The 13,446-nt window shown below is 34.1% G+C and overlaps 3 protein-coding genes across 3 annotated transcripts; 2 read left to right on the top strand and 1 right to left on the bottom strand.

The window, feature by feature from the left end:
- Positions 1-1,071: 1,071 nt before the first annotated feature.
- LOC124926519 (FHA domain-containing protein PS1) lies at positions 1,072-4,217 on the top strand. The gene is made up of 6 exons (XM_047466761.1): positions 1,072-1,418; positions 1,502-1,713; positions 1,822-3,006; positions 3,084-3,213; positions 3,296-3,648; positions 3,748-4,217. The coding sequence occupies exons 1-6, from the start codon at positions 1,130-1,132 to the stop codon at positions 3,973-3,975; spliced, it is 2,397 nt and encodes a 798-aa protein (XP_047322717.1). The 5' UTR covers positions 1,072-1,129; the 3' UTR covers positions 3,976-4,217.
- Positions 4,218-5,284: 1,067 nt separating this feature from the next.
- On the top strand, positions 5,285-7,787 carry LOC124928140 (dihydrolipoyllysine-residue acetyltransferase component 5 of pyruvate dehydrogenase complex, chloroplastic). The gene is made up of 6 exons (XM_047468669.1): positions 5,285-6,391; positions 6,481-6,672; positions 6,790-6,877; positions 7,155-7,225; positions 7,300-7,383; positions 7,465-7,787. The coding sequence occupies exons 1-6, from the start codon at positions 5,519-5,521 to the stop codon at positions 7,567-7,569; spliced, it is 1,413 nt and encodes a 470-aa protein (XP_047324625.1). The 5' UTR covers positions 5,285-5,518; the 3' UTR covers positions 7,570-7,787.
- On the bottom strand, positions 7,669-10,909 carry LOC124928139 (leucine-rich repeat receptor-like tyrosine-protein kinase PXC3). Its single transcript, XM_047468668.1, has 2 exons — positions 8,271-10,909; positions 7,669-8,173 (listed from the first exon to the last, which is right to left on the bottom strand). The coding sequence occupies exons 1-2, from the start codon at positions 10,876-10,878 to the stop codon at positions 7,866-7,868; spliced, it is 2,916 nt and encodes a 971-aa protein (XP_047324624.1). The 5' UTR covers positions 10,879-10,909; the 3' UTR covers positions 7,669-7,865.
- Between the last annotated feature and the right edge of the window lie 2,537 nt (positions 10,910-13,446).

The following is a 13,446-nucleotide window of genomic DNA, read 5'->3' as shown; positions in this document are numbered from 1 at the left end:
TTTTCAAAATTAACACAAAACTGAAAATGTTAAGTTTTTACTTTATGTACAATTGTTTTGAAATCAAATCTTCATACTTGAGATGATGATGTAGACTACATATATACAGTTATTATGAAATTAAATTAAAATTATTTTTAAAAAATAAAAAATGCAAAATTAGATTTGATATAAATATGGTTATCCAAATCATTTAATTATATTAGACTAATATATTCATATTATAATGACTTATATATTTTATATTGATGTTAAAATATTAAACATTATTCTTCAACAACTAATTTTGAATGAATAATTATTGTCATATTAGATTTTTTTTATAATATTTTTTTATGTAGGATCTATTTATATTAAATAATTATTTTTTAATTTAAAAAATTAATCATAGCCTCCAAAGTCACGGTTCTCAACTTAAATTGTTTAACCAAACTAATGTGTTATAATATATTTACATTTTTGTCACAAGTTTAAAAATATTTATTCAGTAAAGGAAGTTATCTTTAACAAAATATATATATATATATATATATATATATATATATATATTAAATTGGAGATAAAAAAATTAAATTTAAATTTTCATTTAATTTATTTCTTGATTTGTAATTACCATCCCACATGATTGCTAACTAGTTTATATAATAAATTAAAACAAATAATTTAATTTAAATTTTGAATTAGTGAAATTAAAATAAGTATATGTATTTTTAGTTTGAATTACACTTAATAAAAAAAAGAGAAAAATGGAGAGTAAAAATTATGATTTTATAATTTTTTAAATATAATAATTAAACTATATTTTGGTCTAAATTCCTAATAGTTGTACCAAAAAAATATTCAAATTTGAACCCTGTACCACACTTCCTACATTAATAGAAAGTAAAAATTGCATTAATCCTATTTGAATATGATTAAATGTACTTTACTGTATTCAAAAACCATAACTTAAATTTTGAAAATGAAAATATTAATTCTAGATAGGTCATTCAACTAGCCGTTGCCAGAAATTCCAATAGGGTACTATATACTTTTCATTTTCTCTTTAGGTTTTCCCATTCAAAACTGAAATTCCCCGTCTTCTTGAAATCTTCTCTCCAGGGTCGTCGGAGTCCACCATTCACTCGCCATGGCGGACAATAAAGAGCTGAATTCGGATCGAACAGAGAGGAAAATCCCAGTTTTCACCGTCTTCAAGAACAACTCCATTCTCAAGAACATTTTCGTCATAGACAGTCCCCCTAATCCAGTCGATTCCGGTGATAAACCTATTGATCGGGAATTCGAAGAAGTCCTTTTGGTCGGACGTCATCCTGATTGCAACATCACGCTGGAGCATCCTAGCATCAGCAGATTCCACCTTCGAATCCATTCTAAACCCTCTTCGCAGATCATTTCTGTAGTCGACTTGTCTTCGGGTAAGAAATAGTTTTATCATTCATTGATTGATTGATTTCCAGATGTCTTGTTCTTGATTTTCCATTTCTTGATTGTCTTGTAGTACATGGAACAAGGGTCAGTGGTGTGAAGATTGAACCAGGGGTTCAGATACAGTTGAATGAAGGCGACAGTTTGCAGCTAGGAGGATCGAGTAGGATCTACAGGCTACATTGGATTCCACTAAGCTTTGCCTATGATTTGGAGAAGCCGTTTTTGCCTCCACTTGATACATTGTTGGATACGGAAGAAAGGGAAGGCGAAGGAGATTTCCAGGTAATACATGTGTCTGCTTCCAAATTGCACGCCAACTGTTTGCTGAAAGAACTAAAAGAACATTATTATTGTTGTTTATTCATCATGCTATTTTTTTTGCTTATATAGGATGATAACCATATTGAAACTTTGGCTGATGATCTGGACAATGTGAATCTGTTATTTTCTGATGAGAATTCAAAACCACAGTTAGAAAACTCGGTTCAGAAATCTGTTTTTGAGGAAGATACAGAAAACAAGGATGATCTAAATCAAAAGACCATTCTATCTGATGATGAAGTTCCCCTGCTTCTTGATACTCATTTAGAAACTGAGAATAGCTCATTTATAGAAATGAGTCAAACCCCTAAACCCTCTTTTGCTGAAGTGGAAAATGAACCGAAATCACTCTTGTTAGAAACAGAAAACGTTTGTAAGCCTGAAAACGACGATCTTCGTCGTAGCCTCATTGAGGAGATTGTGAATTTATCTCCGGAAAGTAAAATTACTTGTGAGAAAGAAAATCCAGAAAGCCTAGAACAAAAGTCCAATTGTTCCAGCATTTGGTCCAGGAGAGGCAAACCTTCAAGCGCTATTAAAATACAGACCAGCCGAGATAATAAGAGCAAAAAAGGAGCTGAAATCAAAATCCAAAAGATTGGGAGTCCGAAAGCTCTTTTTACTGGTTTCATTGAAGAAGAAGAAGAAGAAATCTTCACCCCAGACAAGGAGAACTTCACCCCAAATACTCTTCTACAAAGAGCCATGAAGAAGAAGATGGATAAGAGCGAAGGAGCTAAAATCAAAAGTCCCAAAGTTCTTTTCACTGGATTTGTTGAAGAAGAAGAAGAAGAAGACGATGAAATCTTCACACCAAACAAGGAGAACATCACCCCAAATACTCGTCTAATAAGATCCATGAAGAAGATGGATAAGAATGATCAAGAAATCAAGCCTTTCACCACTTTCAATGGATCTTCCTCTGCAAAATCTAAGCCATCCACCTCAAAAGTCCTTTCAAGTAAAGATGAAAACGGAGAGAATATTAATTCTAATACCCTTTCATTGAAATCATCCATAAAGAAGAAATGCTCCAAGTTAAGGACTCCATTTGCAGGCGAAAATTCTGATTCCTCTACTTTCAGCAAAACAAAGCAGACAAGAACGAGGTTTGGAAGCTCCATGAAACTACAAGATTCAAAAACACAGTTGGCGATGGACACAACGAAAAGTAGAATCGAAAGGGTGCCGTTTCAATCACTGCTTGTTGATTCCATTGTCAAGAAGAAGTCAGAAGCTTCTGACTTACTATGGGTATATTTCCTTTCCCTATTTTGAGTTATATTTCCCACTGAAAATCTGATTAACCTTTTTAATCCTTAATTCTGTAGAAGAGAAATCCTGTTATGAGAAAATGGACGATGGTTGTCGACACTAACTGTCTCATCGACAAGAAATCAATAAGTTCGTTACGCCTTCTTCAAGGCATTAAGGGAACTCAATTGGTTGTTCCAAGAACCGGTACCTATCTTTCATTTCATTTTTTTGCTTACATTCTTCTTCTTCTTTTATTTAAAATCTTTTATTGCCCTCTTCAATCCAGTTATAAGAGAGCTAGACTGTATGAAGAGAAGAGCCAGTTTGTTCAGAAGACCATCCTCGGAGGCTGCTGCCTTAGCATTGGATTGGATTGAAGAATGTATGTTGACCACCAACTGGTGGATTCGCGTCCAGAGCTTGGGGGAAGAAGAAAGGAAAATTGCAGAAACCCCACCATCCTCTCCTCAATTCAGTGATGTGGAAAGATTTGGTTTTGTCGGTTTTCCTCTTACTCCCTTGGCAGAAGACCATATTCTCGAATGTGGTCTTCTTTTCAGGAAGATTATTAACAGTGAAGGAGGACGGCTTGTTCTTCTCACAAACGACGTTACCTTGAAGATCAAAGCAATGGCAGAAGTAAACAAAAAAAAAGACCTTGTTTAGTCTTTTACTCTTTTGCGATGACAGTGAGTGTGTTGATTATTTACATGATTGTTTTGTTTTTGTTTTTTTCAGGGGTTGCTTTGTGAGACTGTTGAGGAATTTCGTGGAAGTTTGGTGAATCCTTTCTCAGAGAGATTCTTGTGGGCTGATAGTTCGCCGAGAGGTGCTACTTGGTCGTGTTTTGATGATGTTGTTTTGAGGAAGAGATATGATTGTGATCATCTCACCAGAAAGATGACAACCAGGTCTTCTGGTGAAGGGGGCAATGGATTGAAGCTTATTTTGCAATACAAAGTTTGATCAAGTTGTTTTGCTGCAGTTTAAAGTAGTTGTTGGTAGGAGAAAAAAAACTATAACTTTCTATAGTTTGGTTCATTTGAAATATTCTTTCCTGAAATATTAGACCTTCAAAATGAAAGCTTCAATGGAAGCTTCTAATAATAGACTTCTCTTACTCAAGGTGCATGCATGTATGCTTATGTTTTAACCTGCAAATTGGATACAAACAGATGATTTCTTTTATTAATAGAGGGAAATGGAAATATTTTTTAGTTTTGATTCTTCATTTGAATTTTGAGATACAGAAATGCTTGGAAACTAAACTTAGTCTGGTAATCAAACTTGAAAAGGAGTGAGTCTCTTTGACTCAAACTTTTGAGTTTCAGCCAGTCCACATGGGATTTGAGTTTTGACTATTTATTCAGGTTTAGTGTAAGTTGATTGACTTGACCCTGCTATGGTTATTGGCAATCAATTTGACATGATCTATCTACCAAATAAAAATAGAAACATGGTTATTTGAGAAAGGAGGGTGTTGTTAGAATTCATAAAAATTATTGTCAAGCCAATTAAACAACTTTGCTCCACCATTCCAAGAGTTTTGAATCTTCTACTTCATTTTCATTTTCGTATATGATCTCAGCAACGATCTTCATTACTCGGTATGATCTTTATTACTTTCAGCTAAGAATTTCATTAACCGAAATCGAATAGAGATAGAATGAATTGAAATTGGATAAAATTCTAAAATTGAGCATGTTTTAGGAATCTAGCTTCAATCCTTCATGCCACATTTAGAAAAATAATAAAAAAAGGCTCCTGAATTCTGATGAAAAAGTTAAATAAGTTCCTAAAGTTTGACAAAATACAAGATTATTCCAAATTATATAAGCTTATTATGTCCTTTCTCCATAAAATAAACTATACCTTGCCTTTTCTTATTAAACTGATTTAGAGGAAGGCCACTTTGCTATCAAAATCTATCAATAGCTTGGAATTCAAGTAAGTTGAATATTTCAAAAAAATAAAATAAATTAAGAACATTGGATTTCGTTTTTGGGTTAGCACATAACCCGCAAACGAACTCAGGACCTCAAAAAGGTTGGGAACCTAGATATCCACCTATTTTTGTGGTTATGGTTGGGTAATAGAAAATGATAAATTTTAACACTTCCAAGGTTAATCATTTAAACAAGTATTAGGTTCTCTTGTTCATTGTTTGATGGTTGGGTCTTAAATTTGGTCTGGTTAGAAACATTTTTTTTTTTTTTTAAATAAAAATTGAAATGTTTTGGTTGTAAGTTGATGTTGGTTGGCAAAAGAAATTGAGCCCATGTGTTGAAATGAAATGACGTCCAATTCAAAGATTGAACTGATGAGAGTGTCTTGAGACCTCCGCCGTCATCGATTTCATCGATGAAATAGATACCCATTCTTTCTTTACTTCCTTCGACTTCTTTAGTTTTAGTTCTAGTTCTGGTCTATACCCATTACCCAACAACAAGATCAACCCTTCTTCTCTCTATCTCTCTTGTCTGATCGATCACTCTGCTTACCAACAACAATGGCTCATCTTCTCAACACCGCATTCATACCCTCATCTTCATCCCTCCGCCGTCACTCACCTGCATTCTCTTCTCCTGCATTTCTCTCTTCCACTGTCAGAAAAGCCCCAATTGAATCTAAGATCAGGGAAATCTTCATGCCGGCGCTAAGCTCAACCATGACCGAGGGAAAGATCGTTTCTTGGATCAAATCTGAGGGCGACAAGCTCTCCAAGGGCGAGTCTGTAGTAGTTGTCGAATCCGACAAGGCCGACATGGATGTCGAGACTTTCTACGATGGTTATCTAGCTGCCATCATGGTTGAAGAAGGAGGAATCGCCCCCGTCGGTTCAGCCATCGCTTTCCTTGCTGAAAACGAGGACGAAATTTCCGAAGCCAAATCCAAGGCATCATCCAATTCACCTTCTTCTTCTACCACTTCTCCTGCTCCTGCTCCTGTTCCAGCTCCAGCTCCGGCTGAATCATCAACCCTTTCCGCCGCATCTCCTCCGGTTATTAAATCATCTGCGGTGGTTGCTGCTTCCTCTGCCCATCCTGCATCGGAGGGAGGGAAAAGGATCGTCGCTTCTCCATACGCCAAGAAATTAAGCAAGGAATTGAACGTAGACTTGAGTAGCGTGATTGGAACCGGACCTATGGGGAGGATTGTGGCTAAGGATGTTGAGGCTGCAAATGAGGAGATCTCCAAACCGAGCTTGGTGGGTAATGTTGCAGCAGCTAAACCTAGCGCTGGTGTTGAATTGGGTTCGGTTGTTCCATTTACAACGATGCAGAATGCTGTTAGTAGAAACATGGTTGAGAGCCTTTCTGTCCCAACTTTCAGAGTTGGCTACACCATAACCACAAACGCCCTTGATGCTCTTTACAAGAAGGTTTGTATTCATTGATCTTATTTGATGATTTGCCCTTAAGATTTTGGGAAATGAAGATCATCTGTTTATTATGAATGATTCAATTGTAGATCAAATCAAAGGGAGTTACTATGACTGCATTGTTAGCGAAGGCGACTGCTCTTGCTTTGGTTAAGCATCCTGTTGTGAACTCTAGCTGTAGAGATGGGAAGAGTTTTACTTATAATTCTAGCATCAACATTGCAGTTGCAGTGGCTATAGATGGTGGATTGATTACTCCGGTCCTTCAAGATGCAGACAAGGTTCGTTTGTTGGTTTAGGCTTTAGGGTTTTAATTTGTAATTTGTTCTTGAATGGGCTAGTTCTGTGCTTTTACTTCTTTGATCTATTGATGATGATGATACTAAGTTGGTATACAGCTTGATATTTATTCCTTGTCGAGGAAATGGAAAGAACTAGTTGACAAGGCACGGTTGAAGCAACTTCAACCTCAGGAATACACTACAGGTATTCCCCATTTCGAAACAAAACATCTTAACCAGACATCTTATCTGTTTATGAATTCAAATCTAGAAATAGAAATAGGCCCTTATCAAAATGAAGTACTAGCTTCAATGCATTCCCATGTAGGTTATGTTTTCGATAAAAACGTGGAGAATAATAGAGTTGGTCTCGTTAATGATGTGTTTTTGATTATTAAAAGAACATTTAGCTTGTAATGTTTGGTTCGAGAATTGGAGTAGGTAATTGGTTTTCGATGATTGTTTTGGTTTTGGTCGTGCAGGAACATTTACTCTATCCAACCTAGGAATGTTTGGTGTTGATCGTTTTGACGCCATCCTCCCACCAGGAACTGTACGTTATATCTCCAAATTGCCTCTCAAGTTTTTGTTTTGTTGTTGTTGTTGAAGCATTTAATCATTATGCAGGGTGCGATCATGGCTGTTGGAGCGTCTCAACCGTCGCTAGTGGGCACAAAGGACGGGCGTATAGGCCTAAAGAGCCAGATGCAGGTATTTATTTATTTATCTGTCTCTAGGTTTTTATCACATTATTCATATTCTGAAAATAAAATAAAAAATGAATTCTTGTAGGTTAATGTCACAGCCGATCATCGTGTCATATATGGGGCAGATCTTGCTGGATTCTTGCAGACATTATCTCAGATAATCGAGGATCCAAGTGACCTTACCCTATAATTTTCTTCCCATTCTATAAAACCCTTTTGTCTCTTCGATTTTTCTAGTTAATCAATCACTTTATGCTTACAATTGACGTATGAAAAATGAGGTAACAACTGAAGGAGTCGCCGATATTTTCCATTATTCAATTTCCATCCATTTCTGTTGTGTTTGCTAAATGAATAGCTTTTCGAAGTTGGATATTCACAAGAATTATACATGCTTTTTTTATTGCAGTGTAGTATATGACAAAAATAAAAAACTCTGTTTGCAAATATTTTAAGAGTTGAGATGGGTATTCAATCCTTTTCTTCTTATCTTGCGTTGAGAAGCATTCTCAGAATGCTCTTGGCCTTTGGCCTGGCTTTCGGGGAAACGTTAACACAATCGAGACCAATCTTGAGAACCGCAAGCATCTGATTCTTCACAGCAACAGAGGTCTGGCTAGCTGTGATATCAAGTAACCTCTCCAACTTATCTCTATTCATGGAATTGTTTATCGCCAACTTAGCCAATTCAACCCCATCCATAACCGCAGGCTTCCCTGTCACAAGCTCCAATAGAATCACCCCGAAACTGTAGATGTTCCCCGCCATTGTTATCCTCATTGTGTATGCGTATTCTAAGAATCCATAAGAAAAGTTGTCCTCTATTAAGACCTTGTTCAATAGGTAAGTGAGTTATTTGAAATTATGAAATCATAAGAAAAGGAAATTTACCAGGAGGAATGTAGCCAACCGATCCAGCAACCATTGAAAGACTACCCGTGCTTTTCGAAGGATCGATAACTTTACAAAGCTCGATATCACCCACTTGCGGCTCCTTCAAGGACCTCAACATAATCGTTTTGCTCGAAAGATCAAGGAGGAGAACCGGACCAGTAGGGCAACACCCGTGAAGATAAGACAAGCCCTGAGCCACTCCGATGGCTATGCTATAACGGCTTCCCCAATCCAACTCTTCTTTTGAAACTCCATGCATAACATCGAAAAGGGTACCCTTTTCGGCATATTCATAGAAAACATAAGCACTGTCGGCCATCAAGACGTAGGCTAGAGGTGTCATTATGTTCGAATTGCTTATCCTTCCGAAAATCTCCAACTCTTGGTCGAACTTCTCATGGCTACCCAATTGGAAAATCTTGTCGCTCCAGTTAAGTTTCTTCACGAAATAGGTTATCCCGGAAGGCATAACTGCTTTGTAGTAGGTTGAGAATCTCGTTCTCGTGACAAGGTTAGCCGGGTTGAGTATCGCTTCCATGGCTGTGTCGAAATCGATTGTGCTTCTATGAACGCCATTTGAAGAAGTCAGTATAATTTGAGAAGCATTGTTATCATTATTCTCCTCATCACATGACGTATTATCATCCTTAATCCTCTTAACCCGCTTGGAGACGATCGATACGGCTATTAGGAATACTGAAGCAATCGCCACCACAGCCGCAACCAACCCGACAGCAATTCCGATCGAAATATTCTTCTTTTTATGGAAACGAGGATAGGAGGAGTCGGGTGTTCTTGTTATTATGCTGTTTCCTGTTGTATCGATGTTAATATGTTGTCGGAACGACGGGAGAACTCCGGTTAGACGATTGTTGGAAAGAATCAACTGTGTTAAGCTAATCATTCCGGTTATCGAGTCAGGAATTTCACCAGAGAATCTGTTATTAGAAAGATCGAGAACTTCCAAATTGATAAGCCGATAAATGGTGAATGGAATCTCCCCATCGAATAGATTCGCGCTTAAATTAAGCGCGATCTGCAAATTCTGCGGCAGCTGTGGGATTTTCCCGGTTAATCGATTCCTTCCTAGCTGAAGCTCCAATAGAGAATTCAATTTCGCGATGGAATCCGGTATCAAACCGGACAGACCGTTTTCTCGGAGGTCTAAGTTCGTCAGACTCAACAGACTCGAAATTGAAGATGGTATCGACCCGTTAAGAAAATTGCAGCTGATGTTCAGTTTCCTCAACCCGGGCAATTCCGTTATTTGAATAGGAATTTCTCCGACAATACCGTTGTCCTGAAGCTTTAATTCTTGAAGATTTCCGAGACCGCCCAATTGAAAAGGCAAAGAACCTGAAAGCTCGTTTCTTGCTAGATTCAAGAGAGCGAGGCTCCTGCATAAGCCTAACCCAGGAGGAATAGAACCCGTTAGTCGATTACCATCGAGCTCCAAATACGTCAAATTTACCAGGTTCTCAAAATTCCAAGACGGGATCTTCCCATTAAATAAATTATTTCCCAATCTCAATCTAACTATTTGGTTCGAGACATTTGTCGGTAATGGTCCTTGGAGAGTGTTATAAGATAAATCCAAATATTGCAAATTCGGGTACGATAAAAGATCGTCGGGGAGCAACCCAGTAAGTTTATTATAGCTGAGGTCTAAATTCTTAACGAAACGGGTAATCCCAGATGGAATCGACCCAGAAATTCTGTTCTGATTAGCGGCGAACCGTGATAAAGACCGGAGGTTGGAAATTGAAGGCGGGATTTCGCCGGTCAAGTTATTATCAGATAGAATAAGAATCTCCAATTTGGAGAGGCCGGAGAAATTGGCCGGAATAGAGCCGGAAAGATCATTCACGGCAAGATCGATCAAAACTAAGTTAGTATGATCGGAAATAGCGTGGGGAATCTCACCGCTAAACAAATTTGCAAAGAGCTGAAGATGCTCAAGAGATTTGCTAATCTGGGTAGGAATCAAACCTTTCAAGCGGTTGTAGCTGAGATTCAAGCTCCTGAGATTATTCAACCCGGCTAACTGAGAATCAATGGGTCCAGTCAAGAAATTAAAAGATAAATCCAAGAATTCCAACGCCGGAAATCCTCTGAAATCAGGGAAGTTACCAGAAACTCTGTTCCTGCTGAAGTCCAATCTTTTCAACCCAGTTAAATTCCCGCAGGCAGACATGAACCCATCTGGGATCGAGTTAAACTGATTGTTGGAAACATTGAGAGATTCTAAAGTATCTATGTTGCAGAGAATGGGGAAGATGGTAAGAGTAGATAGGGAGAGGGAATCGAGAGAGATTTGGATGATGGAGGAAGATGATGCGTTGGAATTACATTGAATTCCTTCCCATACACAGGGATTTGGGTCTTCTGTGATGTTCCATGACAGTGAAGAAGATGATGAGGTTGTGTTGTTTTGGAGAAGATTGTAAAGATTGATAATGGCGGTTCTCTGGTTAGGGTCTAATTCAGACACCACCAAAAGTATGAAGGGGAAGAAGAAGAAGATGATGAGCAGATGATGAAAGGTATGATCTTTCATTTTTGTGTTTTGAATGAAAAACACATAATTTACTGAAACTGGAATCATGATTTTAAGAGTTTTGAGAAAGGAAGATAATGGTGGGAACTGGAAGAAGATGGATAATGGGGACAAGTAGAAAAAAAAAACATTGAATTTTTGTGTGGGATTTTATTATTTTTTCCACAATTTTAATATCTTAATATATTAACTAATTTTTTATTTTTATTTTTTGTTTATTTAAGAATGTTCTACACTTCAAACAAGACATTTATAATGAAAATGATTTTGTTATTTTTCTAAGTAAAACTTATACTATTGAACCATTTAAGTCAATTTAATAAAAGTAATGAAAGTGTTTAATAAATATAATATTTAATAACAAATTAAGTATAATAAAACTATTTTTATTCAAATATATACTTCTTTTTGTATTTTAAAATAATTTCTTTCAAATATTTATTATTGTGTTATGACATTTAATTAAAATAAAATTTACAAATTATAATATTTTAAATTATTATATTTTTTTTTTAAAATTAATTAGTATATTTTTAGAATTGTTTCATAATAAAGTTTATAAGATTGCGATGAAAATAAAATTTTGTTTTATTTTGTTAAAATTATGTATATTGATATTTTATATTAGATTATTTATATTATTAATTATTTTAATTAAAATAATATATTTATATAATAAGAATAAAATCACTTTTATATTTAAATTATTCTTATTATTTTTTAATATATAAATGGACCATTTAATAAAACACAAAATAAAATAGAATCTCATATACTTGCTTTATCAAAATAGAATATGTTTGTTTTGGATTCATTGAAATTATTTAAAAAATTATTTTCATTCAAAAAAAAATTAATTATTTCTTCTTATTTTAAAATATTAAACATATTTTAATGAAATAATTTCAAATAATTAAAAAATGAAACATGGAAGGACTTCATTTATTTGTGTGAGCAATTTACACAAGTTATAACATTTACATATGTAAATATTATAATTAATCAAAATGAAAACACATTACATGAAATAAGAATCAGAGATTTTAAAAGTGTTTATATAACAATAATAATATAGTTGAATTGTATGAAAAGAAAAGAAGAAAAATAGAACATATTTAATTTTTGGGAGCTTAAAGTCGTTTTTTCATGTGGCCCCTGTATTGACCATTGACCGAGACTCCCATAACCAAATTGCGTGTTGTTCATCCAAATATTTTCCACAAATAAGTCTCTTTTTCAATAGATTGTAATCAGAATTCAATAGTTGATTAGACCAAAATAAAATTGCGTATTTATACTTACAAGGGTAGATCTCGAAACGGGTTAAGTCTAATTTTTAATAAATTTAAACGCTACGGTTTAAATCTATCTTTTTTTTTATTTGAATGGATTTATACTATTTTGAAAATAAGACCTTTACTTTCAATAATTTATTTATAAATTAATTTTGATATTATTCAAACAAAGTTAACTACAAAATATACATAATAATAACAATTTCATATTTTATTAGACAATCAAATTAATTAATATATTAGTAAGATTTGTTTGTATACGGTGAACTTTAATTAATATATTTCGAGTGGAGATATTAGTTTGATTATTTGAATAAACTTTTATCATATACGGCGAATTAGATATTTTTCAGTTCAAGTATAATGGTTGAACGTGTTGATCGGTTGTTACATTATTTATAATGTGTTTTTAGATTATTCGAGAATTGAATCTGAATTTGAAAATAAAAACAAATTAATCTTAGTTTTGCTCCCTATGAAAAAATATCAGAATTTGATTTTTTTTTTAATTTCACTTTATTCATAAATTTATCAAACTCATATTAAGATTTAGTTATATAAAATATTTTTTAAATAGGCCTAATGTCTCATTTGAATTACTTAAGCATAATTCTGATTTAGCGATAAATCACGAAATGGATTTTTTAAATAAAAATTTAGTTATGTTGATATGAAACTTGATACATTGAAAATTTTGTCTGTAATATAATTTGTAGATTTCTACAAATAAATTGTTTATAGCTCTGACTAAGTCTCTTTGGACATCTCATGTATGATGAAAATACAATACAATACAATTTTATGAACGTCTTCTTTTGAGGTGCATTTGAACTTGGATCCGAAAAAATTAAGTTTCATAACAAATTATAAAATGGTGTTTTGAGATAAAACAAAAATTAAATAACATGTTATATAGCTAAGTTGACTAATCTTTTGGAATGATTTTCCCTAAGATTACAAATTGATTTTGTTTATTTCCTTTTCTTGTTACAATTGACTAAACTATAATGGCTGATTAATAAAGATTACAAATTATATATGGTATAATTTGTATGAGGGGTAAATGGTAAGGATTTTTAAATTTTAAGTCAATAAATTATTATTTTTTAATTTGAGTTATAAAAAATAGTATAAGGTGTATAATTTTATAATTTTATGATTGATAAAAAAAAGTTTAAATTATAAAGATAAAAAACAAGTTTGCATATTTAATTAATTAAAGATTTTAAAATTATTTTTATATTATTAGTACTCAATTATTATTAACCGTTAAAATTGTTGAAATAATAGAAGTGATTCAAAAGATATTAAAAATCACAGT

Source organism: Impatiens glandulifera, chromosome 2, assembly GCF_907164915.1.
Source record: "Impatiens glandulifera chromosome 2, dImpGla2.1, whole genome shotgun sequence".
Taxonomy (NCBI): Eukaryota; Viridiplantae; Streptophyta; class Magnoliopsida; order Ericales; family Balsaminaceae; genus Impatiens; species Impatiens glandulifera.
Note: the sequence above shows the minus strand (reverse complement) of the source record. Positions and strands in the feature narration are given on the sequence as shown.

What these genes read in the sequence shown, in the direction of transcription:
- LOC124928139 (XM_047468668.1), bottom strand. Translation starts at nt 10,878, where the DNA reads ATGATTCCAGTTTCAGTAAATTATGTGTTTTTCATTCAAAACACAAAA. An exon ending in GGTTGGCTACATTCCTCCTG is followed by an intron (nt 8,174 to 8,270) that starts GTAAATTTCCTT and finishes ATGGATTCTTAG; the next exon opens with AATACGCATACACAATGAGG.
- LOC124926519 (XM_047466761.1), top strand. Translation starts at nt 1,130, where the DNA reads ATGGCGGACAATAAAGAGCTGAATTCGGATCGAACAGAGAGGAAAATC. An exon ending in AAGGCGAAGGAGATTTCCAG is followed by an intron (nt 1,714 to 1,821) that starts GTAATACATGTG and finishes TTGCTTATATAG; the next exon opens with GATGATAACCATATTGAAAC. An exon ending in AAGCTTCTGACTTACTATGG is followed by an intron (nt 3,007 to 3,083) that starts GTATATTTCCTT and finishes TTAATTCTGTAG; the next exon opens with AAGAGAAATCCTGTTATGAG.
- LOC124928140 (XM_047468669.1), top strand. Translation starts at nt 5,519, where the DNA reads ATGGCTCATCTTCTCAACACCGCATTCATACCCTCATCTTCATCCCTC. An exon ending in ACCTCAGGAATACACTACAG is followed by an intron (nt 6,878 to 7,154) that starts GTATTCCCCATT and finishes TTGGTCGTGCAG; the next exon opens with GAACATTTACTCTATCCAAC. An exon ending in GCCTAAAGAGCCAGATGCAG is followed by an intron (nt 7,384 to 7,464) that starts GTATTTATTTAT and finishes GAATTCTTGTAG; the next exon opens with GTTAATGTCACAGCCGATCA.